The sequence below is a fragment of the Lepisosteus platostomus genome, chromosome 4 (assembly GCF_059453375.1).
Source record: "Lepisosteus platostomus isolate fLepPlt1 chromosome 4, fLepPlt1.hap1, whole genome shotgun sequence".
NCBI classification, from domain to species: Eukaryota; Metazoa; Chordata; class Actinopteri; order Semionotiformes; family Lepisosteidae; genus Lepisosteus; species Lepisosteus platostomus.
The window spans coordinates 66,551,860-66,577,390 of record NC_142614.1 but is presented as its reverse complement, the minus strand read 5'-3'; the positions used below and the strand labels follow the sequence as shown (position 1 = coordinate 66,577,390).

At 36.1% G+C, this 25,531-nt stretch overlaps 1 protein-coding gene across 2 annotated transcripts in view; it reads right to left on the bottom strand.

Annotated features, from left to right (window-relative positions):
• Window positions 1-4,339: 4,339 nt before the first annotated feature.
• Window positions 4,340-25,531, bottom strand: part of dcc (DCC netrin 1 receptor) — a 377,917-nt gene continuing 356,725 nt past the window's right edge. For both annotated transcript variants that reach the window (XM_088630328.1, XM_088630329.1), the window contains exons 28-29: window positions 14,459-14,601; window positions 4,340-10,740 (exon numbers count right to left, since the gene is read on the bottom strand). In XM_088630328.1, the coding sequence (XP_088486454.1) occupies window positions 10,651-10,740; window positions 14,459-14,601 (233 nt within the window). In that variant the 3' untranslated portion in view covers window positions 4,340-10,650. The remainder of the gene's footprint in view (window positions 10,741-14,458; window positions 14,602-25,531) is intronic.

Sequence of the window (25,531 nt, the reverse complement as noted above, 5' to 3'; positions counted from 1 at the left end):
ATAATTCATATACCTTCCTTAAATTGTAAATGTTTTTGTTTTTTGACACTACATTATATTACATGATTTGATATTCTTATGCAGAATATTTAATACTGAATATAGAATCATAGAATATTTGGTACTGCTCTCAGAGTAGTCGGGGCTCTGGTATATCATCTGTTCTCTAGAGTTTTGATCTGAGTTTAATCAAAACTTGCATTCCTTGTTTAGTTTTCTCTTGGACTCTTGAACTCTTTCTTCACTGTCACTTCTAGCAGCAGCAGTCACTTCTCTGTCGCATCTTTGCAGGTTACGTGTTTGTTATTGTTCAGTTTATAGGTGGTGAGTAAACAAGTTTAAATTTCTAATAAGGAAGCTCAAGACTACTTTGTCTGAATATTTTTTCTGACCTGGGGAACATTCTTAGAGCCAGTACTTGGCCAATCAAATACTGTAGAACGCAATTCAACCAGAAACTTCTCCTAATATTGTGCTAATATTCAAGCACTGTGGTTTTTATACTGTGTATTAACTTTCTTGCTTTTGTACTGAGATGGCACAATGAATATTGTGATATGGATAATAAATATGAGAGGAAAGAAAGTTGATCTGTGCCAAAGACTCATAAAACTTCAGCTTAATACCTCACCCTTCTATTATCTAGGCTAAGATACAATAACTCAGGAATAAAATAGTTGAGTTACAAGACAATCCCAAATTCCTATCAGGGTACAGAGATGCCTGTGTTTGGCAATCACAGAAACATGGATAAAATATCAAGATACAGATACCATTTGAAAATCGATGGCCTTGGAGCCCAAGCTGTCCATACAGACATCATTGAGTATTAAGGGGGGGTGAGAAACATTTGTCCTGGCACAAGAATTCACAGAGAAATTCAAAAGCATCTCAACTAGAATGGATGGGTGGTGAATATAAAGAATATCTACAAGGAAGATACACATATATTAGAGTAAGAAATAGAGCTGAAGGGAAGAATAAAACTTCAAAGTTTCACTTAATTAAATGCTTATACCTACAGTAAGTGCTAGGAGCACTAGAAACAAATTGCTTGAGATTGAAGCTACTACATTAACAGGCAATTATGATGTAAATGGAATCACAGAAACATGACAAACAGAGAGGGATGTTGAAGCCATTGGTATGTACTGTATGAGTATTACAACATAAATGGATACACACTTTTAAGAGGAAACAGCAAAGAAAGTGAGCTTGTTAAATCAAGGGTCTCAGTGTCTATATGGGTTAGACTTATAAAAACATTGCATAGTGTTAGATATATACAGTACTACAAACCAATACATTTAAATATTATGTACAGTATAAATCAACATTTGATAATTAAAATAGGGAAGTACTCTATGTATAAAGGGAGACACAGATGACACTGTAGAAGATTTAAACTTTGGGCACATTAGAAAATACAATAGTATTAGCAATACTGTTTTTACTACTAGTATTAGTATTACTAGTATAGTATTAGCAATAGTAATTACAATAGTAATAGCAATAGTAGCAAGACTGCTTTTTTTCTAGTTTGTTAGAGAAACCGATGGAGAGGATAACTTACTAATCTAGTATTTTCAAATCAAGATAAAGTAGTGAAAGCAGAACTTAGAGAACAATTAAGGTACAGTGCTATGAATTTGGTATGCTTTAAATTCGATTTTGAAATTGTACAATTCAAAATAAAGGATTACAATTTCAGAAAAGCAGACAACGAAAGAAAATATTTGTCTTATGGGACATACACTGGGATAGATACAGAATTAGCAGAGAATTGATACCAACTGTGTAGAGATATTTAAATAAATAGAACAGATTAATCTCTAGAATGTTAAGAAACAAGTGGTGCAAATGGTTTAATAAATCAAGACAAATGGAGAAAATTGTAAAAAAAACAGGCTTCCAGTTTTTAAAAGCAAGAAAAAAGACAGCAAGATCAGTCATGGTTGAGGATTATTACCTTTCATGGATCTGGAGGTCTGAAGCCTACATCATCAAAGGCAGGTTGAGCAGGTGTTGTCTTATAAGATGCTCTCACTTCACCTTCTCATTCTGGCACCTTTGGGTCTCAAGGTGCTTTGGCTCTTTCTCTGATATTCTCACTCCATATGGTTTGGTCAAGACCATATTCTCCCAGGATCTGATATTAATGCTGCATTTCTTCATAGTTCCTTTTACTATATCTTTGGGGTGCTTCTTCTGTCCTCTTGTATGATTTCCAAGACTAAGATGGAAAGAGAACCATCTGTGGGATCCTCAAGTGTGACATCCAGATAACATGACCAACCCAAAGGAGCTGAAAGCTTTTGATATTAGCTTTACTTAGTAAACATGTTGACAATTTTCTGGAGATTAAATATTTTTTGTCCATTTTGTAAGTTGACAGTACTCCATAACAGCAGTAATGGTCGCTTACAGAGCATAGGATATTGTGTATTTAAAGAAGAAGACGTTTTATAAATTTCCACATTGAAGATTAAATCTCAAAATACAGATGACATGATTGGATGACAGTTAGATTAAGAACTTGTTAAAGGACAAGAATCCCTCAAGAAATGAAATATACTGTAGATTCTCATCTTGTGAAGTTTGCAAATGATACCAAGCAAGGAGGATTAGCCAACAATGGGGATGCTGCAAAAGAAATTCAAAAGTACTGGAACTAGATCAAATTCAGTATTTTGGACATACCTGGCAGATTTAATTTAGTATAGTGCAAGATGCTTCATGCAGGTCACAAAAACAAACTGCATGCACAAAAAATAGCAGGAAACACTGTGCTTGAGGTACAGTTCTTGTGAGAAAGATTGAGGTGTTTATGTTGGGACTTCATTTTCTTCTTCCAAGCATTGTGGGAAATCAATAAAAACAGATAAAGCCGACAAATAAGATCTAATTCAGAATATTGTGTATAGTTTCATTCTGCATGTAACAAACAATGTATTGCTGTTCTGGAATTAGACCATGTTCATTCCTGAGTTTAAAAGAATGTTATACACTGCCAGATTAAAACAAATTGAACCATTGGACAGATAAAACTACGAGGGAAGACAAATATTCACAATCTTCAAAGGTGCTGACAAAGTCAACCCAAAACATTTCTTCAAAATCACCAGCGAAATTAGCTACTAGCAATCAAAAGAGCTAGATGGGCCAAATGTTGGTCATGTATTGCCAAGAAAATAAGATGATAATCAGCCTGCTATTCTGGTTTAAGCAGGGCCCATATTCTACAGGTTTCATCGATTGTCACTAGAGAGAAATCTACTAACTCTGCAGTTACCTGGCCAAACTAGTTGCACATGGGCCATATTGTAGGTATGTATATTGTATGCATGTATTTATAGGCAAACTGTATAACTTTTGATTGAATAGCAGTAAATTACCTGATATTTAAATATTATAACATCAAATTGTGACATGCTCATATGAAGCAGCTTTGGATACTGATGAAATTTTCAAATCAGATGTTCCCAGCAGTTCCCATAAAGAAGATTTTGATAGAGATTTTAATGACAGATGCTAAACCATAGCTAGTGTCACAGATCAATTGCTTTATACTGTCCTACTACATCTGGCAAGACTGTAATTTGTTAACTATTGGGTCATTTTGACCACATCCAGTTCAGAGTTTGGGAAGAAAAAATGAAAATTCTGGTACTTAATGTAGATGTGCCAGCTCTAATAGTTATAAGAGTAATCAATCTAAAAATATGAACAAAGATTAATATTGTAACGCATACGGCCTCCATCGCTTGTGAGAGCTGGCTTACAAGGGCGGTGACGTCACCGCCCTTCCCTGTGGATAGCAGGGGCCGCAGCCGCAGGGCTGAGGGGAGATCTCCCTTTAGCTCAACCCTGTTGAGTGACGCCGGAGGCCCGGGTTCGAGTCCCTGATGGTGCGGGGCTGACCTGATGTGGCAGTGGCGAGGGCGCCCAGGTGAACCCTGTAGCGTTACAATATACAGCACTTAAAACTGTACATTTTTTTCTGTAATGCCAGTACTAGTAAAAAAATATGGGCATGGAAAGAGAAAGATGGAAAATGCCATTTAATATGACTCCATGCAAGAGCAAATGCAAATAAGCATCACCACCTGCTGAAATTAACATATGTTTCATCAGCTTTTTCTGGCACTTCATACAATATAAATTACAGGTTAGAAAAATAGTGGAATAGCAGAATTAAATTCTGTTTTCAGCTATTTCCCTGTTACCTCCCAGTAAAATAATGGTGTTTGTGAGCATGGCTCTAATGTCAAGGTGACACACTTTTCTGTAATTTGTAAGGGCCTGTAGGAAAGAGAACAAAAGACCACACTAAATCAACTGCATTTTATATCAAAAACTTTATTTATCAAACAAAAAGAATGCACCATTGAAATAACATTTCTATAAAAAAGGAACATCAGACTGTTCTACAGTGCATTACAAAACCATTTTTTTCAGCAATTGTATACAAGATTGTGTAGAAACAGCCATAATGCTTTTTTTTTAATTGTATGCAACCTTCACCCCTCCTCAAAAAAACAAAATGTACACTTAAATATTGTAATCACTAATCTAATTTGGTTAACAATGAGTCTAGACTCTGACAATTTAAGAACTGTTCCATATGTTCAAAACATGTTTACTTAGGTCTTCTCTCAAAAACATTTCTTTTGTTTTCTAAAACGTTCAGTGTTTCTATAGTGTGATCAAGCTCTTTGTGTTATGAAAACTTTGTCTTCAAGTTTCAGTTATTTTGTCTAAGCAGACCTCTTAAGGGTTGTTGAAACCAATTTTTTGAATATTAAATCTGCTGTACGTCTTTCTCTCTGGACAGATGCATGTTCTGGAGCCAGAAAGCAGGCTTCCACATGATTATCCGCTGAGTCTACCCTAAATCACCTTCACATTTGTCACCTTCCGATGCACTTTGGTTAAACCGCATAACTCTGCCCCATAAAGACGTAATGGGCCTGTACCTACACTGAGCTACTATGCGTTTACTGCCATCTTAATACTTTAACGGAATTCAATATCCAATTTTCCAATGTACAGACAATTTGGCCATTTCAAAGTTACTTTGAAGAAACTCTTTATAGTAAAACTATAACTCTTTTGTAGAAGATATTTTTTCTTTAAGGAATTGTTGACTTGTGACCACATTCAACCTTTACACTGATTTAAAACTGTTACACATGAATCTCTTAGGATAGTATTATACTCGTAATCTGTAAACCACTACAGGGTGGTAAGGTAAACTGACTTTCTGTTGTATTAAATTATATTCATATGGACAGACAGTATGCATATTTTCAGTATTGTTCAAGTACACACTATTTAATAAATACTGTACCTATGGGTATTCATTAAAACATCAATAGAGTTCTTAATGAATGAAGAAGCTGGCTGAAGATAAACTCTTTTGACAACAGACTTATTGCTGGAAGAGTTATAACTCGCGTCACATACTGTAAAGCTGTCCTACAGGTAAGATTTATTTTCCCTTTTTACAGAAAGACAGGAATACTGCAGAATATCGGACAGGGTGTGTATGTTAATATATATTTTTAAGTAGAACAGTTTTAGTTTCACCTCACTTTTCCTTGAATGCTAAGACTATTCTCCTCAGAATTTCAGATGCCTAAAATCGAAAGGACAAAGATGATGTATGCAGATTACAATGGGCTCGTTTAGGTTTGATCAGAATTTATCTGACAACCTCTATATTTCTTTATGTAGTGAAGTCCATCTTTGACTGGGGTTATCATTGTTAGAAAAACACACAACGTAACAGAAAATGCTAACCTTAACAAGCATGTAATGTTTTAGGGTATATTTCTCTATTTCTCATGGGATCTCTTATTGTATATACTATCTTCAGAACATATGACCTAATTAATAATGGGCATTTTATAATAATGTTATTATTTTCTCATTGGCTGGTATAATAGTATTTATTTGACTTTTCCTTATGTAAAAATAAGTATCGTTCTACATTTTCCTGACTGCACGTTGTATCTTCAAGAGAAAGCCATTATCAAGACATGTTTTATAGCTTTTGTTAATTTATTTGGGACTGATTATCTATAAGCTTTTAAATAGCTTTATAATCTAGTACCTAACTTCAATGGAACACAGTGGTCTTAGTTGAAGAAAAACAAGGGATCCAAATATCAAACCTTAATTATCAAAGCAAACCTGTGAAAGAACCAAAAAAATGTTTCTTCAGGGATTCATGTCAAGTTTTATAATCAGAAGATTGGGGATGTTTGAATTCAGCAATACCATAAGTGAGTTTCAAAAGGCCTTCAGCAGTATCCCCTGGAGCAGTGGAAAAATATTTATGTTCTGAGAAAATACTGCCTTGGAGGGGAATGTGGTAAAAAAAAAACCCAGTAGTGAGCCGAGTTAAAAGAGCAGTTCTTCTCAAGGGGATTAGAATGTAAAAGTATCGAGCCAGTCATTGTCTGGTTCTGCTGTTTTGAAGACCCTAAGTTAAATTTTCAGAAAGATAATGTTGTCTTCATAAATTATCAAAAAAGAACACTCTAATAAATTAAATATTAATTATAAAAAAGTACCCTTAACCCACCCCCACCCCCTATACCCCATTAGCAATTTTTAAACTGCTTGACACACTATACAATAAAAACAGCATTTTTTTTTTCATTTCTCCTCTCAGTTTTTCACACTGACATATACCTATACAGCATACAGTGGAACAAATATGGCCACGCCAGCTTATCCTCATCATCTGGAAAGATACAATTTAAGGTTCTGCCTGTTTATTTTTGCTTTTCCCTTTAAGGCTGACCAACAGCAGAGCAAAGTAAGTGATGTTCACTCATCATAAGGGTATTCGCAAAATAAACATTTCTTGAAAACATGGCATATAAATTAGTTTTTCTTGATTAAAAAAAAGATAAAGGCAACTGATTAAAAAAAACATTGTTGGGACATACAGGTACAATGATATATTCAAGAAACCGAATCAACAAAAATGAGACGCAGGTGATGGTGGAGCAAGTCAGTCCCTTGGTTCACTGTTCCATTGTGTTTTTAAAAACTCAGACTGATTTTGCTGGCGGAAACGGCCTTCTGTAAAAGATCTGCCATAATTTGCCCCCTAACTCAAGAGCTCAAGAGGAAGAAGATATAGAAAAAATGGCCTTAGCTTTTTTTTTTTGCTCCTGACAGTGAGTGCATAAGGTCAGTTACAGGCTGTAAAAAAATCTTACATCATATATTTTCTTTGTTTTGCCAGCATAAGGTGGAATAGTAATATCTGAAAATTTCCAACACTGCTTTCCAAGTACTGTATGTAATATGCTTTTGTTAATGAATGATAACAACATAGTGTATGGTGTATGGCATACAGTAGTGTATTTTTTATTCTCATTCTGTTTCACCAAATGACCTCTTTGAAAAAGAAAACAATAATTCCAAGACAGGAATATAATTCCATAACTATGCTAACTAAATCACTTCCTTATCAGTAAGGCATGGTATTACTACAGCATTGTTTTTCATCAAAATGTGACGTTGTATGCATGTACTGTATGGAGTAATGCAGAGAAATTCATCCATCCATTATCAGAAAATGGCTTCCTGCTTATTCGGCTTATATTCTCGAGCCTATCCTGGATGCACAGGGTACAAGGCAAGAAGGAATGCCAGTCCACTGCTGGGTGTGCTCAGATACTATACACATGGATAATTGTACACCACTAATTAACCTAGCCAGCATGGTTTGTGAGTCAGAGAAGACTGTGCTGTTTTAGAGAAAACTCTAATATACGAACACAGAAGGCAACTTGGAGCAGAATGTAGCCCAGAACCCCAGAACTTCCAAGCCACCATTTTGCCCCACATACAGTTAATTATTTCAAAGGTAAAATAGCGTTGAATTCCAGAAGTGGGTTAAACATCAGAGCAAACAATTGAGAATAAAATTGGCTGCATTGTATGTCACTGCTGCTGTTTATGTAGAAATATATCTGGGTGTTTGTTAAATGCAGACAGATATTTTGTTTTGTTTTTTCATTTTTCTCACCAAAGGTGTACTATACTGAACATAAACCTAAGTAGGGAGTGTAAACAGTATAGCAGGAAATACCAAAGTATTATTTAAATTTACTGCTTTTGTTCTGTTTCTGTTTTTCTAATGTTGGTCCAACAGAAATTCAGCTTTTTTCCAGCGTTTTTCTTCATTATGCTGTATTTCTTCCAAATCAACTGTATTTCACTTGGAGTCTTGCTCATAATTATGCACATGATAAAGAGGGCCATTAGGTTGTGAAGATCCTATCCCACATTTGCTGTCGTAAATTACTGTTCATTGAAGCCTGAATCCAGAAGCTGTTTCTGAATAGAATATTTCTATAAATCGCAGCTGACAAATGTGAGAAGTAGCTCTATATGAGGATATATTTGTGTGTAATGTACAGGTATGTGTAAATTTCTCTTCAGCACAGTGTAACAGGTTTCATAGTGCCTAATGAAGCTATTGCAATGAAGCCACTCTCTATGGTTAACGAGCATTCAAATTCCCCACATCTGGGGATAAGTCTTTTGGAAAACTGGGTTTGACTATTTTTGGTCTATCTGGATGGAATGTTTGTTGTTGTAGTTTTTACAGCAATATTACAGTGTAGATTTGTTAAACATCGGGGAATTAAAATTTTATACTAAAAAAAATTATTAGAGCCTCAACGTATTTTAGGTTGCAAGTTTAGTGAAAGCTGCTTCCATTGTTATTTCTGTCTAAGCCATTAAAATGCATACCTTCTACATGTATAACACAACCACAGAGATCATGGATCACCTCTGGTAGTCTCTGGTCACAGTGGGAGAATGCTTGGGAGATGACTATAATGCAGACTCCAACACAGCCATGAAAACAGCACGTAAGATCTATAGCAAAACAATATTTGGCTCTTGTTGACCATTTTATGAAGAAATGTGAAAATAAAGCATTATTTACTTAACAAATAGTTCTACTCATACTACTACTAATTATTATAAGATGGTCGTTTTATTATTTTTAACCATTGGTTTAAAGTAACATTAAAACAAATAAAGCTATTACACACTAGAAAGCTGCACAGTTCAATTAAACAGGTCATCCAGAAGCTAAGCTTTGCAAATAGAAGCTGTAATGAGTCTTTATTGGTTTTGAAGGAAGCTAACATTTTGTTGACATAATATATTTCACAACCTGACTTTTTAAGTAAGGAAAATTGGCAAAAATATGCAGCTGACTCTGAAGACCTGTTCAATCATGTAAAATGATATTCAGCACTCATTTCTGAAATAAGCAAATTACTTGTTTCTTGAATAAAGTGACAGTAACTCTGTCCTCTGGATTCAAATTGCAGTTGAATAATACTTGCAACACCATGAATCAGCAAGGTAAGTTTGTCTATTTAAAACAATACATTGTGTTGTTAGATGATGAAGATTGGCAAGTGGGATACAAATGTATAAATCCTTCCTCTTGAGCAAAATGCAGCATTAGCACAAACAAGTGGATTCATTTCTTAAAGTATAGAAAGTTTTTCCAAGAACTCCCCAAATAACTTGGATGTCTAAACTTCTTCTTGACATATGGTGACAAGTAATTACAGATAGTATGATCAGTTTTCTGAGTGAGAAAAAGAGTGTCACTTTAAATCACACTTAGCCTGCTAATGGCTGGCTAGTCTGAAAAGATCTGACCCACAAGATCTGTGCCCAATCAAGGTTCACAAATTAATCAAATGAAGTGCTAAAAAAATATTAAACATTCCTATTCACACGAAACACACATCCCAACCCATGGACGATACTGCAGCAAAGAGCTGAAAGAAGCTTTTTTTTAAGACTGAAGTAAAGGTATTTTCATTATTTTCTTTCTTTTCAGATTTTCAAAATCCAGAACAGGTTATTACTGGGGGATACAGGGAATTGTTGTGTTGAAGTGAAGAAACCAATATTTAAAGTCCATTCACATGGAATTGGATGGATATTTAATTAAGCTGCACCTGGTACCTGACTGAATAGGTCATAAAACAAAAATCACAACAACTAAAGTTCAAACCAGCAGAAGGCATTTTGTTCTAGTAGCTAGCCGGTCGATATCTCCAAATTCCCAATACAACCAGCAGCTACAGTCTTGTGCGTCTTCTCTGGGGCTCTTTCATAACTTCAAACACTTCGAGTTATAGCACACCAGATCAAAAAACATGCCATTTTCATTGGTGGATCTGCTGTGGCAAGAAACTGATCTTCCCCGTTTTTTTATATTTTTCTTCATAAATAAACAAAAAGGAATCCAGCAGTGGCATGATGATATATGAAATTTCATTTCTGATACCTGAGCCTGAAAATTAAAAAAAAAATGGAATGCTGGAAACTCAGGTTTTATGTTTTTTTAAATAAAACATAGTTCCATTTATTTTCCAGATGTGGTTTTAATTAGATTTTTCCTCTTCACTGAAATCTCTAATCCAGAGTGATGTCTTTGGAGTAGACAGACCAGAATTGCCTTCAGTGTGAATGTAAAAGTGTCTTTGAGACCTGGCGATGTCTGCTCCCTGTGTTTGTCTTCGGTGGTGGAGTACTGCTGTGCTGCGATGCTTCTTTTTCATTGCCTTGCTGTGTCAGGTTTGAGTGTTAAAAGGCTGAGCCAGTAATGGCATTTAGTTGTTTCATTAGTCCTTCTAGACTAGCCATTTGTTCACTCAAGTCATCTTGTTCATATACCTGGAATCAAACAGACACATTTCAATGTGATATACCTTACAACACAACCATACTTCATAGTCATGCGTTCTCACACACAATGCTTATTTGTCTTCTTTAGAACAACTCTCATATATACTCCTTAAATTAGTCCTGGGGCCAGATTACATCAATGGTACAAATTACAAACCCAGAACCTGTCACTGGGGATAAGCATGAAAACTCCAGCAATCAGAAGGCTACTATCAAGTGAAGCTCGGGCTGATGTTTTGTATTAAAAGGAGTCTTAATGCAATGACATGACATGACAATGACAGGTAAAATAAAGTCACAAACTCAAATATGGTAGTGTATAATAGGCTGACAGCCAAATGAATTTTACGTAGACCTAGGAACCTTAAACAATCCAATTTGCTGACTCCAAAGTACAAGACTGTTGCATCATTTTTTTCCACAGGTTAATAGCATGCTTAGTCACTGCATCTTATCTGTCCTCAACAGTACTCTCTTAGTTCTAGAAAAAAAATGTTTTCTATAAAAAAAGAAATAACAACAATCCAAGTGGATGATCCATAATGCTGCTCAATTAAAACCAATCAGGGTTAGAGACATATTAAATTGTTATTAGAGCTGAAATGTATAATCTTATGTTGCATTTGACAGTAGGTATTTATGGTCAACATACAGTACTTCTTATTCTGTACTGCAATTCAGTCAATTTAGATTTCTTCCACATATTCATGTAAGATGTTTTTATTAATAACACTTTTAGGAAAGAAAGCACAAAGGGTTGATAGATCAGGTACAAACTGTTTTGTTTGTACCTGACCTTTTTTATTGTTAGTGTTACTGGCCCACACTATTGACAGATCAGTTGGCAATCTAATTGTCTGTGTGCTGACTAATTCAGAGTGTCTATATCCAGCCTCTTTGCTCTACCCTTTAGAATCAGCTTTCTAGCACAACCCAAATTAAAACAACTAGAAAGCACCCCTGGGATACTTATCAATCAATCACTGTGTTAAGTGCTGTGTTGTAGGCCCATTCTCCATATCACCAGCAGTATAGACTTAGATTCAGATCTTAGTTTTAACAAATGCAAACAAAGCAGGGTGAAACAATAAAATAATTCAGCACAAGCATTATACAGAACTACACTGAGATATTGGGGTATTGCTTAAATGTGTATGAACACTCACTACGTGAAGATTACCAACATACTTAAAGTCAAGGAATTTTGAACTCAAGTACATTTCACATCTTCTTTCAATTAGTATGCACACCTGACATTATTGAACTGACAGAAAAAAGTAATGGTGAGGTACAGGATGTGCTGATCTTGAACAATTGTCCATGACTCATATTTCAGTCTTGCTCTTCCAGTAAAGCTGTCAGATTTTTACAGAGAAAAACAGTGTGTTTTGAACTTGATAGAATGCCAGGTGTTGACTGTTACTCACAAGTGTTGTGCCCATGTCTTAAACACATTTTCTTTCCAAACCACATGACTTTTGAAAAGCAACAAAAGCATATGCACAGCATGCAATTAAGGTAGACTGAGTTCAATAAAATTCCAAAAAGAGAAATAGAAGAGAGCAAATATAAGAATCAAACAATGAGACTAACAGTAAAAGTCAACGATCAATGCCCCCGTATTTCTTTTGAGAGACTCCATGTTTGATGCGAAAAGGCCAGATCAATTCCTCCGATATGCGAGATAGGAAGAAGCCTCCTGACCTTTGCATTTGCAATCTCCTTATACTGTACTCTGCCTTGCATTTCTCATTATTTTTCCTGTTCCTATAAAGCATTGTAGAGTCTAATGCATCACTGAGGTCTGCAGCATGTACATATGCTAGATGCAGTATTCAAAATTTAAAATATTTCACACTTGTGTTCTATAATTCAGATGTTCATGATGTACATGCAATTTTCCTTTATCCATAGGAGTGAAGTCAAATATCTCTGAGACGTTAACTAGTAAGTGTGATGAAAAGAACAAAAAGCGATCTTGGTAACAAATGTTGAAAAGCTGAAGGAAACGCTGCAAAGTCTTTATATCATTCTTGAGCTCTGTGGTACAGAACCAGACACAACCAGAGTAGAGACTAATTTTCTTCATGCATGTCAGGGAGTTGCTGTACTGTATATACTTTTATAGTATACTTTTAAAAGTATAGTACATACTTTTAAACAAAAAAAGCTCTACTAAATTTCAGTGGTTATCAGGTGTGCTTTTGTGCTGCAACAGTGATGGTATCTATGGGACACTGCCTCTTTTCTATTTATATTTTCATGGTGCCAAATTGGATACATTCAGTGATATTGTTTTCTAATTCTGAATTTTTTGTGCACTAAAGGTGCACATAAAAATGATGGTACTTAAAACTTCAAGAATGACATAAGCTATTGATTCATTGTTTAATTGTACATGCTCTTAGTACCTGATCCATTATACTGTATATACAGTATATATATTTTTTAAAAGGTAATTTTCTTCTGTTTTATATGGACCAGGAATCTATTCAAACATGGTGTTTTAAGGTGGAAGAGTTTAAAGTAATAAAAATAAAGAAAATACTTTGTCACTTTACACAGCACTATGCACAAACATACAGTATACAGTATGTCCTTCAGGGGCAATAAAAAGGGGCATCACTTCAGTATAAAATGTTATGCAAGTGCATCTTTAAATCGAGTCCATACCCTTGTGGGGATCATTATTTAATATTTATAAAGTTTGATGCACTTAAGTTTTTATTAACTGTACATTCCACTTTTAAATTATACACATATATCAAACTACAGTACTTTACATCTGTTAAATATTTTTAATTACCTCAGGAATTTCATATATATGGAATGCCATCGTATTGACAGTCTAAACTATCCTTAACCACATGTGGACAAAACTTACAGCCATTCGATCCCAGTGCTAATAGCTATTTGGATGAATTGTGTTTTGAGATTAGAATCCAAAAATACTTTGCCCCAGCCACTTTGTAAGAGACTAAATCTTTGCCAAATGTAAATGGAATAACATGGGAAGAAAGGCCAGTCGAGACCCTTTTAGAATTGGTAAAATTAAAACTCTGTAAATTCAGTAAACAACAGGTTTCTCTTACTGTATTCTGTGAAGTCTCACTTTTACTGTTGAGATTGTGAAAATGGTGGAGTATCAAAGAGTAAAAAGTGGCTTGTTTAGCTTAAGTATTTGTAGTCAATCTTGACTGCAACGGTGTTTTGAGTACTTAACGTTATGTAGTTTAAATGGAAAGATAAAGCATATCTTTACAAGTTTGAGAAGATGAAGGACCCATACTGGATGTTGAAATATATTGTGAACCTGCATGTGATCTTTTGACAAGGACTGAAGTTACTAATTTGATAGAGTTTCACATTTTCTTTCTGAAGTCAAGTCTGAATCCCTGTATAGCAGATATGGATGGTGAATTGACCTCATTCATCCTCTTTCTTTAGATCTTAATTACTGTACCTAAGCAGCAACAGCGTGTTATCACCTTCTTTGGATCTTCTGAAGCTCATTAAAAACCAGAGGACATTTTTTTGGTTTGCCTGTCATACGGGCTCGCTGTATAAGAACCGATAGATACAGCACAACGGTGATTTTAAATCTACAGGATGAGAGTGATATTAAGCTCATCTACAATCCAGAGAACATCATTATGTACACACAGAACAAACTTTTCACTATGCGTTGTAGATGGAGATCACTTACACTGGCTGGGTCCTCAGGCTGTTTGTTTCCCTCTTCAGTGACCTCAGGGGCGGTGGGCACAGACACTGGAAGGAGTGGCGACCTTGCTTTTCCGGCGAGACCCAGAGATGCTGTCTTGACTTGAGCCTTGGGGAGACTGGCTCCTGTGAACGACAAATCATAATCCCCAGTTACTAGTATGAATGAATCTATTCCGGTGGGTAGCTGCGTCAGCATGCGTAGGCTGCAAAGGCTCACCCGAAGAAGGCTCCACAGCCGAAACGTTGTTTTCTTTCTTCTCTTTTCAGCATGGAATAAACCCTTACTTGTTCCTTGGCATGAATTTATTGTTTTTCTGGCTGTATTGTATACATGTCATTTATATTTTGACAGTTTTTTTTAAATGGCACAAACATTGCAGAGCTTTAATGATTCTGTTTCTGTAATAAATCTATAGCATATTTATTCTCAGAGTGTGGTGCTTTATTAATCTTATTTATGGGCACACATTGAGATTTGCTTTATGAATAGCAAAAAGAATTCCTACAGAAAATCCTGTCTTAGAGCATGCACAGCAAACAATGGTATGATAGAGTGGTGACTGAAGGACAGCGGGGACAGCAGAGAGCAGTATGGACCTAATGATTCAAGGAAGCATCACTCAGAATCTTCATTAGACACCTGGGTTGTATATTATCTGCATAATTTAACACTGGCAGGTGTGGCACCTGCTAGACAGACAAACACCACAGGAAAAGGGGAAAGCTCTTCCAAATAACAGGCTTTGCTTCCCTCAGGTTTCATATCATGAATGCCTGCTGTGGCTCACTGAACCTGCAATTCTATAAAGCATAGAATTCTCATTGCGTCTAGCCAGACAAGAGCCCCTGCTGTCCAACAGAATAATACTATTGTAATCCTATAAAGTGAGAGGGCTTTATAAAGTGTGTCCAGCACATGAACTGATGCAATATTATTCTTTCAGACAGCTGATACTGTACACGGCTTTACTGCCGACTCTTTAACACCTACAGTATAACATGATTAATTCAATGCTTTGCAAGATGTGAGTTCATTATGAAAAAACACTAATCTCTATAGCTGTTAGTGATATTGGCGATGTCTTAGATTTCAGATGTCTAAAAATTCAGATATAATTAATTCTTGGTTGTTCAACTATAAATGCACATTAAAAATACTGAAAATAAAAAAAAACTGCATGTCACCTACAGTATCCCTACAATCAGGGCAATAGAGCCATTTCTATACTATTAACACCTGCTGCAGCTTGCTGCTCCAGCTTAATTACACATGTCACCCACTGTTTGCACTGCTTCTGCTACCAAACAACTCTAAATACCCATTGTAATCCTGAGTTGATTAGATATAATACGCTCCCTGCTCTCAACAGCTACCAGCTAGCCAATAGACTATACAGTATATGGCTAGTCTCCATTAGCATCTACAGTAGGGGAGCTGCCATTTGCCATGTGAGAAAGAACAAACATACAGTAATAGCATGACAACGGGAAGCTAAAATCATACTTTTGAAACTTTTGTAGTTAAACCACAGAAACTGGCATCTTATATAACGGTAAGATCTGTTCTGTAACGTTAACAATATTTTCTCAGCAGCAAACACCAGTCTCATCGAAGTTGCATGGAGACAGAGCAGGTTCCTTACTTTATACTGTAAGACTACAGAATGAGTATTTTACGAGTTTACTTCTGTTTTGCTTTATCTTCTTCCATTAATGGAACACACTTAATTCCCTTTTCTGTCCATCCCCCTGCTCAAGAGCAAATAAACATGGCAGGCTACAATTCAATCTCAAAAGAAGTATTACTCGAATTATACATCTTTTTTCCATCTCCCATCCCAGAAGTCAAAAGACCCTCACATAATTTGTTGTGACTACAATGAATTGCCCTGTTGCTCATCAGCTGTGGTCTCACAGAGATTAAACAGCTCTATGAGGACCACTGCCATGGTAGAATTCTGGCCATCACAGAGGACAGTCACCACCCCGGGCATGAGCTCTTCACCCCACTGCCCTCAGGCAAGAGATACAAGAGCATACGGACACTTACCACCAGATTCATCAATAGCTTCTATCCACAAGCAGTGCGATTGGCGAACACATTTGGCCATGCCCCTCGGACCACACCTACACAATCTACCTCATTGTGATTCTATTTATTGCACATCTGCAGTCATTGTTTACATGTCTGCATTGTTTACATTCAAACTGTTTACCTGTACATTGTCTACTGTTTGTATATTGTCTTGATGCACTGTCTGCACTTTGTGTTTTACACTTTTTTTAACAATCAAAAGACTTTCTGTAAGAATTCCATTACCGTTCCATTCCATGTACCAGTTATATAGGGCAATAAAGTTCAAGTTCACCCTTCTTAGTTTTATCACTTAAAAGAAAGATAGAAACTAATTATACATAAAATAAGATTGAACAAATGACTTTCTAAATTATTGTGTTTCTGTTTTCTTCATGAAGAAAAAATGATTTTGGCCATAATCTGTGATTCATGCTTGGAATACAATAATCTTACAACTAAACTGTCTTTGTATAGAATGTAATATTCTATAAAAAACAGAATGCAGATGTGGAAGACATAAAGGACACATGATATACACCTTTAAATATTCCGCAACCCTTTCTCAAAAACTATAGGTATGTTTTACTCCACTAAAACAGGTGATCCTTCATGGACTATGTCATAGGAAAGGGGAAAAAAGAATTATCTAACAATAACAGTACATTTTTATGAGGTACTGTACAGTAAATCCCACTTGGAAAAAAAAGGTTAACAATTGGAGGATGTGCTGTCATCTACCTTACTACTGGGATACTCACTTTATAGATGTCCCACTCACACTCAGAAATTCCCGTGTTATGGTGCTATTTTCAAACTCATCAATTCATCCATTAGCAGCAAGCTGCGTATCATAGTAAGGGTCACAGGAAGACAGAGCCTATCCCAAAATCTTTGGGTGCACAGTAGACCAGAGAGGGAAGAGGTAGATGGGATGCCAGGATAATAATAATAATATTGTTTTTTTTTAAGAGCACACAGGACATGTAGGTGTTGAGGGAGTTTAGCACTTCACTGAGGTATTGGGAAAACAATTATCCCACACTCTAAGATGAGCAGTAGTATTTTGAATGTTTTTCGTTCATGTAGAAAGATATCCAAGGTCCGAATTAAACCCAGAACTTGTGAGGCCCATGATGCCCTTTAAAACAAAGTCTTACTTTATACATTAGTCAAGGATCTATTTAATGTCCACAAAAATGCCTTGCAGCAAACTAAAGGAAGACAGAATGGAGGCCAGGGCAAAAAGCATACTATACTTTTCCCATATTGCTACTGCTTTTAATTACTCACTTCAGATTTGTCACTGTATGGTCAATGTCAGCCAGCACAGGTTTAGCCATTGTACAGTCCCCCTGGAGCAGTGGGGGTTAAGGGCCCTGCTCAGGGGCCCAACAGAGTAGGATTCCTCTGCTGGCCACAGGATTTTAACCAGCAACCTTCTAGCCACAGGTGCAGATCCTTAGCCACAGTGCCACCGGTCCACCCAGCTGGAAGTTTTAACTTCCTATCGGTACTATACATGTATGTCTTGGTCCTTTCCACCTTATCATTATGTTTTACTGCACACAACTGTGAAAGGCAGGTTAGCATTTTGAGTGTGGTATTTCGTTTTGTCTGCTTGAATTTACAGTCGTCTTTGATTTTCTGGTATCATTGTTACCTTTAGCTCCCACTTTGAAGTTGAAAATTATTCAAATGTTTTATTAGATAGGCAGAAGAATAACTTTGTAAAGGATAATTTAAATAGGTAAAGTGTTTGCAAACTAATGTCTTTTCGCCTTTATCTAAAATAAAGCATGAACTCAAATAAACAGTGTTTTTAATTAAATAAATGTAAAGTAATTTCCAACAGAACATAAATACATAAGAACAAAAGAAGACTTGGAAACAGAAGGGAAGCATTTGGCTTATCAAACTCATTTGGTCCCTTTGATGTATTAATACCTTTTATGTTGACTGCATAGGAATAGGGCTCATGACAAAATACTGTACTTAAAAGAAAAAAATAGATATCTAGTAAATGAGCTGCATCTAATGGGATGCTGACAAACTACCAAGCTTCTCCCAGAGGCCATAGCTGATAAGATAAGATTACTTTATTGGCCATATACAATTTCTTATATTAGGAATTTGTCTTTTCACATTACTGTATGTACCCCAACTTGCTCTCCATGAGACACACAGACAGGGCGAGAAGCTTGGGGTCAAAGCAAAGGGTCAGCCATTGTACAGCACCCCTGGAGCAGGTGGGAGTTAAGGGCCTTGATCAGTGGCCCAACAGAGTAGGATTCCTCTACTAGCCACAGGATACAAAGCGGCAACCTTCCAGTCACAAGCCTAGAGCCTTAGCCACAGAGCCACCGCACTGCCCCAGTCTGTAGTTAACCCTGCTACCAGGGCCCTCTCCAGAACAATTCGAACAGGTGGGCATCTGGTTTTAACTGGGGAGACCTGGTTTGAGCGCCAGTTTGAGACATGTAACTCTACAGATGATGCTACGGTTTTTCATTCGTCATGACAGAAAAAGAAAATTTGATTGAAATGTTAGATTAGTTACATAAATAATTTTCAATATTTCTAAAAACAAAAGCATTTTTTCGCACTTTGTTAGAAATTTATTTGTGATGGCTGTGCACATTCCATTTGTATGAAGAATTTTCACCTTCCTATTTACAATGCATATTTGGACAAAAGGAATAAATAACGGCTCACATTTTGAAAAGAAAATGTAACTGTAAATGATTTCTTTATTTTTAATTTCTTTATTTTGGCTTGAATATCTGAACATCTGTACAGTAATAATAATAATAATAATAATAATAATTGCTTACACTTATATAGCTCTTTTCTGGACACTCCACTCAAAGCGCTTTACAGGTAATGGGGACTCCCCTCTACCACCACCAATGTGCAGCATCCACCTGGATGATGTGACGGCAGCCATAGTGCGCCAGAACGCTCACCACACATCAGATATCAGTGGGGAGGAGAGCAGAGTAATGTAGCCAATTCATAGAGGGGGATTATTAGGAGGCCATGATTGGTAAGGGCCAACGGGAAATTTGGGCCAGGGCCAGGACGCTGGGGTTACACCCCTACTCTTTTCGAGAAACGCCCTGGGATTTTTTTTATGACCACAGAGAGTCAGGACCTCGGTTTTACGTCTCATCCGAAGGACGGCGCCTGTTTACAGTATAGTGTCCCCGTCACTATACTGGGGCATTAGGACCCACATGGACTGCAGGGTGAGCGCCCCCTGCTGGCCCCACTAACACCTCTTCCAGCAGCAACCTTAGTTTTTCCCAGGAGGTCTCTCATCCAGGTACTGACCAGGCTCACACCTGCTTAGCTTCAGTGGGTTTCCAGTTGTGAGTTGCAGGGTGATATGGCTGCTGGCCAGCCATATCACCCTGCAACTCAGTGAAGCAGAAATACTTGCTCTATAGTCTTCTTATATCAAAAGGTATATACTGTATAGGACAACACTCAAAATTAAGTACAGTAGTACAGATACCCTCCTCAGATAATTCAAACACAATGTTAAAAACAATAGTTTCGGGTTTACAAATTGCTCAAGTGTACTGTGAGAGTAAATACAGTATTTTATGAGAAATGTTCTTATTTCTTCACAGAAACCTACACTGAAAGCAAACTCCTGTCTGCCAGTGTTATCAGAATCCAGATTTATAGAAGTATATTTGCAGAAAAGTGGATTTACAACCCTCCTACTAGGGACAGTGCTACTGTATACTTAGCTGGCAATTGAAGGTTGGAACAGAGTTAAGGCCTTTTTTATTTAGTCAAGATAATTAAAAATGTAAAATGCAAATGTGTTGGTTTGCAGATAAGTGAAGAACTGCCACCTTGGCATTTAAAAAAAACAAAGTTTTATGTGCACCGCCAATAAAATCCCAGATTCAAAGCAGATAATTCCTGCAGGATTGAACTGTACCTTGGGCCGGCTTAAGCCCGTCACGGATTTCCTTGCCAGATGATATCTATTGATTCAGGGAGCTAAATCTTTTAGAATAAAATAAAAAAATAACTCTAGACGTCTCCTTTTCTGCCTGTTTATGATGGCTCGGACAATGTCTGGCTAAGCAGGTCACAGAGCGCTTTTCGTCTTGAAATACCCCTTATCAGATGAGTTGAAAAGGGATCTGACTCTGAATGGATGGCTTTTGGGTTCTGGGATAAAGAAACAAAGAAAGAATGGGATTGAAAATGAACAACATTCTGGGGTTCTGTAAAGGTCTAGCAATAAAAACACTGTAAAGTGGTGATGTTTAGTTCTCCTGCGTCCATACAGTTGGTTTATTATTGTCCTTAACATGAAGAACGTTTCGTCTGCTTTGAATTTTCTCCAGGCAATCTGTATTTCTAAGTATAATGCTTGGAATTTGCAGTAGAGAAGCACATGATGGAAAGGTTTTATTTTTTTTATTCTAAAACTATAACAGCTAGTATTTCCAGCTTTCATAAAAGATTGTGGCTCACTCAGGCTTTACAATATTACTATTTCTCTTTCTCTTTCTTTTGTTTTAGAGAAAAGATACCCCATTTAGCAAAATGTACTTAGAAAACAACAGAAGATATAAAATATCCAAATATCTGAAACTGAATACAAATGTCCATCATGTCAACCGTGATATTCAGGTAACTCACAGGTGATCTTACTGCACCTCCACTTTCTGAAGTTAATGTGTGATGCTACAAAAACAAGTAGAAGCCTGTTTATTTGCTATTAATATTACTACTTCTCATCTTGGCAGAAAATAAAGTTGTTCCTGCCTTACAAAAAAAGCACAGCGCTTTGGCTTTTCATATCAAAAAGTGTGATAAGTGATAGGCTTCCAGTGTCTCAAAACAGATTTAAATTACTGTATACTAAAGTCTTTATAGCAGAGTAAATATAACACATTGGTCTAATTAATTATTATCTATGCAACCAGTTAATAGTTTTGATCATAATATTATGATATTATGAGAATAGTTATTATGCCTGCAGACAATATTAGAGCTCATCTGATTATAAAATGACAGAAGTGTCAAACAGTAGCAAGAAACGTGCGCTGATGAATTTTCAAATGCAAAGGTGACAGTTGAATGCACCGAAAAGGCATATAGACTTGAATTTATTACAAGCTGTAATGATCCCATGGCTTAGAAAGAGACTGGGAATACATATTAGACATGCTGTTAGCAGTGGCACTGCAGTGTAAAGCTTCATTATTCAATTCAGTAAATCAATCCACCAAGATTAGACCAGACTTCAGCAGTGACTTCTGATGAATGCTGGCCCTGTGTTTCATTTGAAAACTATAGAGCATGCATAGACTCAAGACACAACAATGTTGAGAACATTAGACACTGGAATATGGATGGGATCCATGTGCAATGACTTTGGCGGGACTCCTCGTGACTTTTTTCATGCTTGTACTCAGCTAATGGTGGAATTTAAAGTTCACACCAGGTTCTGATAGGTGGATACCTAATTTGAATGCTCCATGTGGCCAATATGATACATGACAATTGAATTTGCTTGTACGTAACTTATTTGCAAATGATGAGTCAAACATACTGTAAGAATAAACTTAATTTCGTAAGAATATTTATACTCACTCTGTTTATACTCACAATGTTTATACTACGATATATAGTATACTATACTCACTATGACAAACCATAATCAATAGATGTCTACAATTATCCACATACAGGATCTTTTCTCTACCTTCTGTGAGTGCCCCCATTGCTCTGACAAAAGGGTCTTGTGGTGTGTTTGTGGTACAAAGGTAAATGAACAGAGGCAGGAATGAAACCTGATTGAACTTGCAGAGAAAATTAATGAAATAGCACATGGCATTTTGCATTTGTCTTTTTTTCATGAATGCTGATTAAAACTTTTCAATACTGGGGATCGTTAGTGCTGTACTACAATGACTGCACTGTAGTTTGCAACGATTCCATCAATTTATGCTCTCTGCATCCAGTCTTCATCTGGGTGTAACCGCTCAGCGTATTTATTGAAAAGTGATGAGTGGCACCAGACCAGAAGGACATGCTGTGCAACACCTGAGTAAACACTGCAATGCACTCACAGTCGTGTCTATTAGTTAACTATCGTAGAAGCAATTTGATTGTCACCTGTGCATATTGGGTTCAGTGTAAATGATGTACATGACTTTAGGGAAACTGGTCGAACTCACAGACGGGACACAGAGGGAATAGCAGCTTTGTAGCTAGCTTTTAGCTTTTGTAAGCTTTGTAGCTTTGTTTTAGCTAGATAGTTAAAGTTCTTCAAACCCTTGTTAGAGATCAAACATCTATGTCATCTTAAGAGAATGTTTTCTTTCTTATTTACGGAAACCTAACTATTTTGTTATTCTTCTTGCATTCACCAAATTCATTGACTGAGCCCCCCTACTTATTTATTTCTTCCATGTTCTGTATCCTCTCACACCACAAAACTGCAGAAACAATTCAATGCCTTACAGTCAGAATAGCAGGAGAGAGGGAAAAAAATCAAACTCAATTTTGCAGCACAATGAAGTACTTTTTAGTCTTGTCATCCTGCTGACTTATTGATCTCTGTGAGATTGAATAGGCACTAATGCATGGAGGATATTTTCAGATATATTCAGGATTACCACAAAGATAAAGTGGGCTAAAAAAAGGACATAAATATTGTCATAACAATGCGGAGCTTAAATGTGCAAGGAAAAGACCCTCTTAAAGGGTTAGCCTTCCAATCACACATTGAGCCCAAATCGCTTCTTAATCCCAGTTTACTTCATGTACAATTACTCATTATCACTGCAATAGAAATTCAGTTATGTGCTATCCTCTTATAGGTATTATGTCAAATCTGTGAATGACCAAGCTCAATACTTCATCTTATATTTTTAGCTTCTAATTAAAACAATTCCCTTCCTTGTTTATCTGACAGTGTGGTCTGATGAAACTTATTTTTATTCATTTACTTATCAGAATCAGTACACAGACAGGCATATAGGGAGCAGATACCTCATATCATTTTATGCATAAAAATATAATCCTTAAATACATAAATCTGAGGTTGGTTGTTGGGTTCATTTTAAACCATTAAACAATGTGCCTCAAAGTGATAGTGAAACATGTTATTATCAAGTTTATACTAATCCAGAATAAATTACTGAATTATTTGAATGTACAACAGATGACAGAAACTGGGAAATATTGATTTCAGTTCACACTCCTCTCTTTTACTTGCAATTTCTGACTATATGAAAATGTTCTACTAGTTAGTAGATTTGTCTACTAGAAAACTGAGATGTATTTATTATCTCTGAATTAGAAATCTTGTTTCTTTCTGGTATTTTATTCAATGCACATGGGGTTGTTGTGTTTACTCATGCAGCTGCACATTGTGCACTTACACACCACAGAAAGCTTTGAAGAGTAACATTCGGGGTTTATAATTTTAAATTCTGCAGTTCACATGAATTTATTCTTTAAAAATATCCTGCGTGATATTTGATTGGAGTACAATATCCATATACAGGACAAGGAGGCCATAAACTCAGGTGACATATTAAAGCAGAAAAAAAACACATTTGTGACTTGCAACAATTAATGATTGTGCAGAGTCAATAACGTCAAAAAGGATGATGATTAAATACTAATACAAATAATTGGAATCCAATAAATTCTGTGCATGGTTCGTTATACTATTAAAGCAAATTCTGAATTACCAAGGAAGAGAGACAAAATGCCATTAACTAATCAGTTATTTAGAAAATCTCATTTAGATGCAACATGTGTGGCTTAAGTAAGTGGAAACAAGCCAGTGGACAATTCAGCACCACAGGATTAACACTGCTTACGACATTTCAAAAGGCTTTTGTTAATTGGAAACACAAATGTCAAATTAAATGCATCATTGGTGTTGACACAACTACAATCAGATCTTACTTGGCACTAACTGTGATGAATCCAAAAGGTCTAGTTTAATTGGTAAATGACTTATATAAACATAACATTTACACACAAATGTAACAAAAGTCAACCATGAGAACAACAACCTTTTAAAAATTAATGACTGTGCAGAGAAGGATTTTATCAGAGCTAAGAATCTTACGGTCTCTTGTTTCTGCTACATTTAAAGCTCCCAATAAAGAAAGGCATTTATTTTAAAAATCCTTAGCATTTCACAGAGACAACCAAGGCAAAAATTATTTGACTTTGTTATCTGAAGTACAGTACATTAGCATTAAGAAAAACAACTTAAAAATAATCTTATTTTAAATAAAATGCTGTTTTATGCGAAAGATGTAATGTTGTCACAACTTCTCATCAGCAAATTGCAAGCACTTTTAAGATACAACACAACATTACTGGGTACTCAGCCCACTCCTGCACATTTTTGTGAAAGGTTACTTTCAAAACTTACACTTTCTTTTAATCCTTAAAAATACATGATTTATGATCATATCTTCTACTTCAACCCTAAACACATTGTATTTTTCTTTCCAAACAAAAAAATGGTCCTGCAGTTGGTCCTCCAAAATATCTAATATGATAGATTTCATAGGATCAAGTAATAGGTTTATTCCATGCTGAAAAAAAGAAGAAAGAAAACATAACGTTTCAGCCATGAAGCCTTCTTCAGGTGTGAGAGTCCGGTGTGAGGTCCTTACACCTGAAGAAGGCTCCACGGCCGAAACGTTGTGTTTTCTTTCTTCTTCTTTTCAGCATGGAATAAACCTATTACTTGTTACTTTGCAGCCTACGCATGCTGACGCAGCTACCCACCTGAACTACTGATAGATTTCATTGCTACTTTAAAAAAAAAATTACTTACAACAAATTTGACTGAAAAAGGTTTAGAAGGAAAATTAGAACTATTCAAGTTATTACTTGGAGTTAGCATAAAATCAGACAGGTAGGATCTAAGAATAACTTTTTTTTAAAATTGCACCAAAAAGCACATTCAGT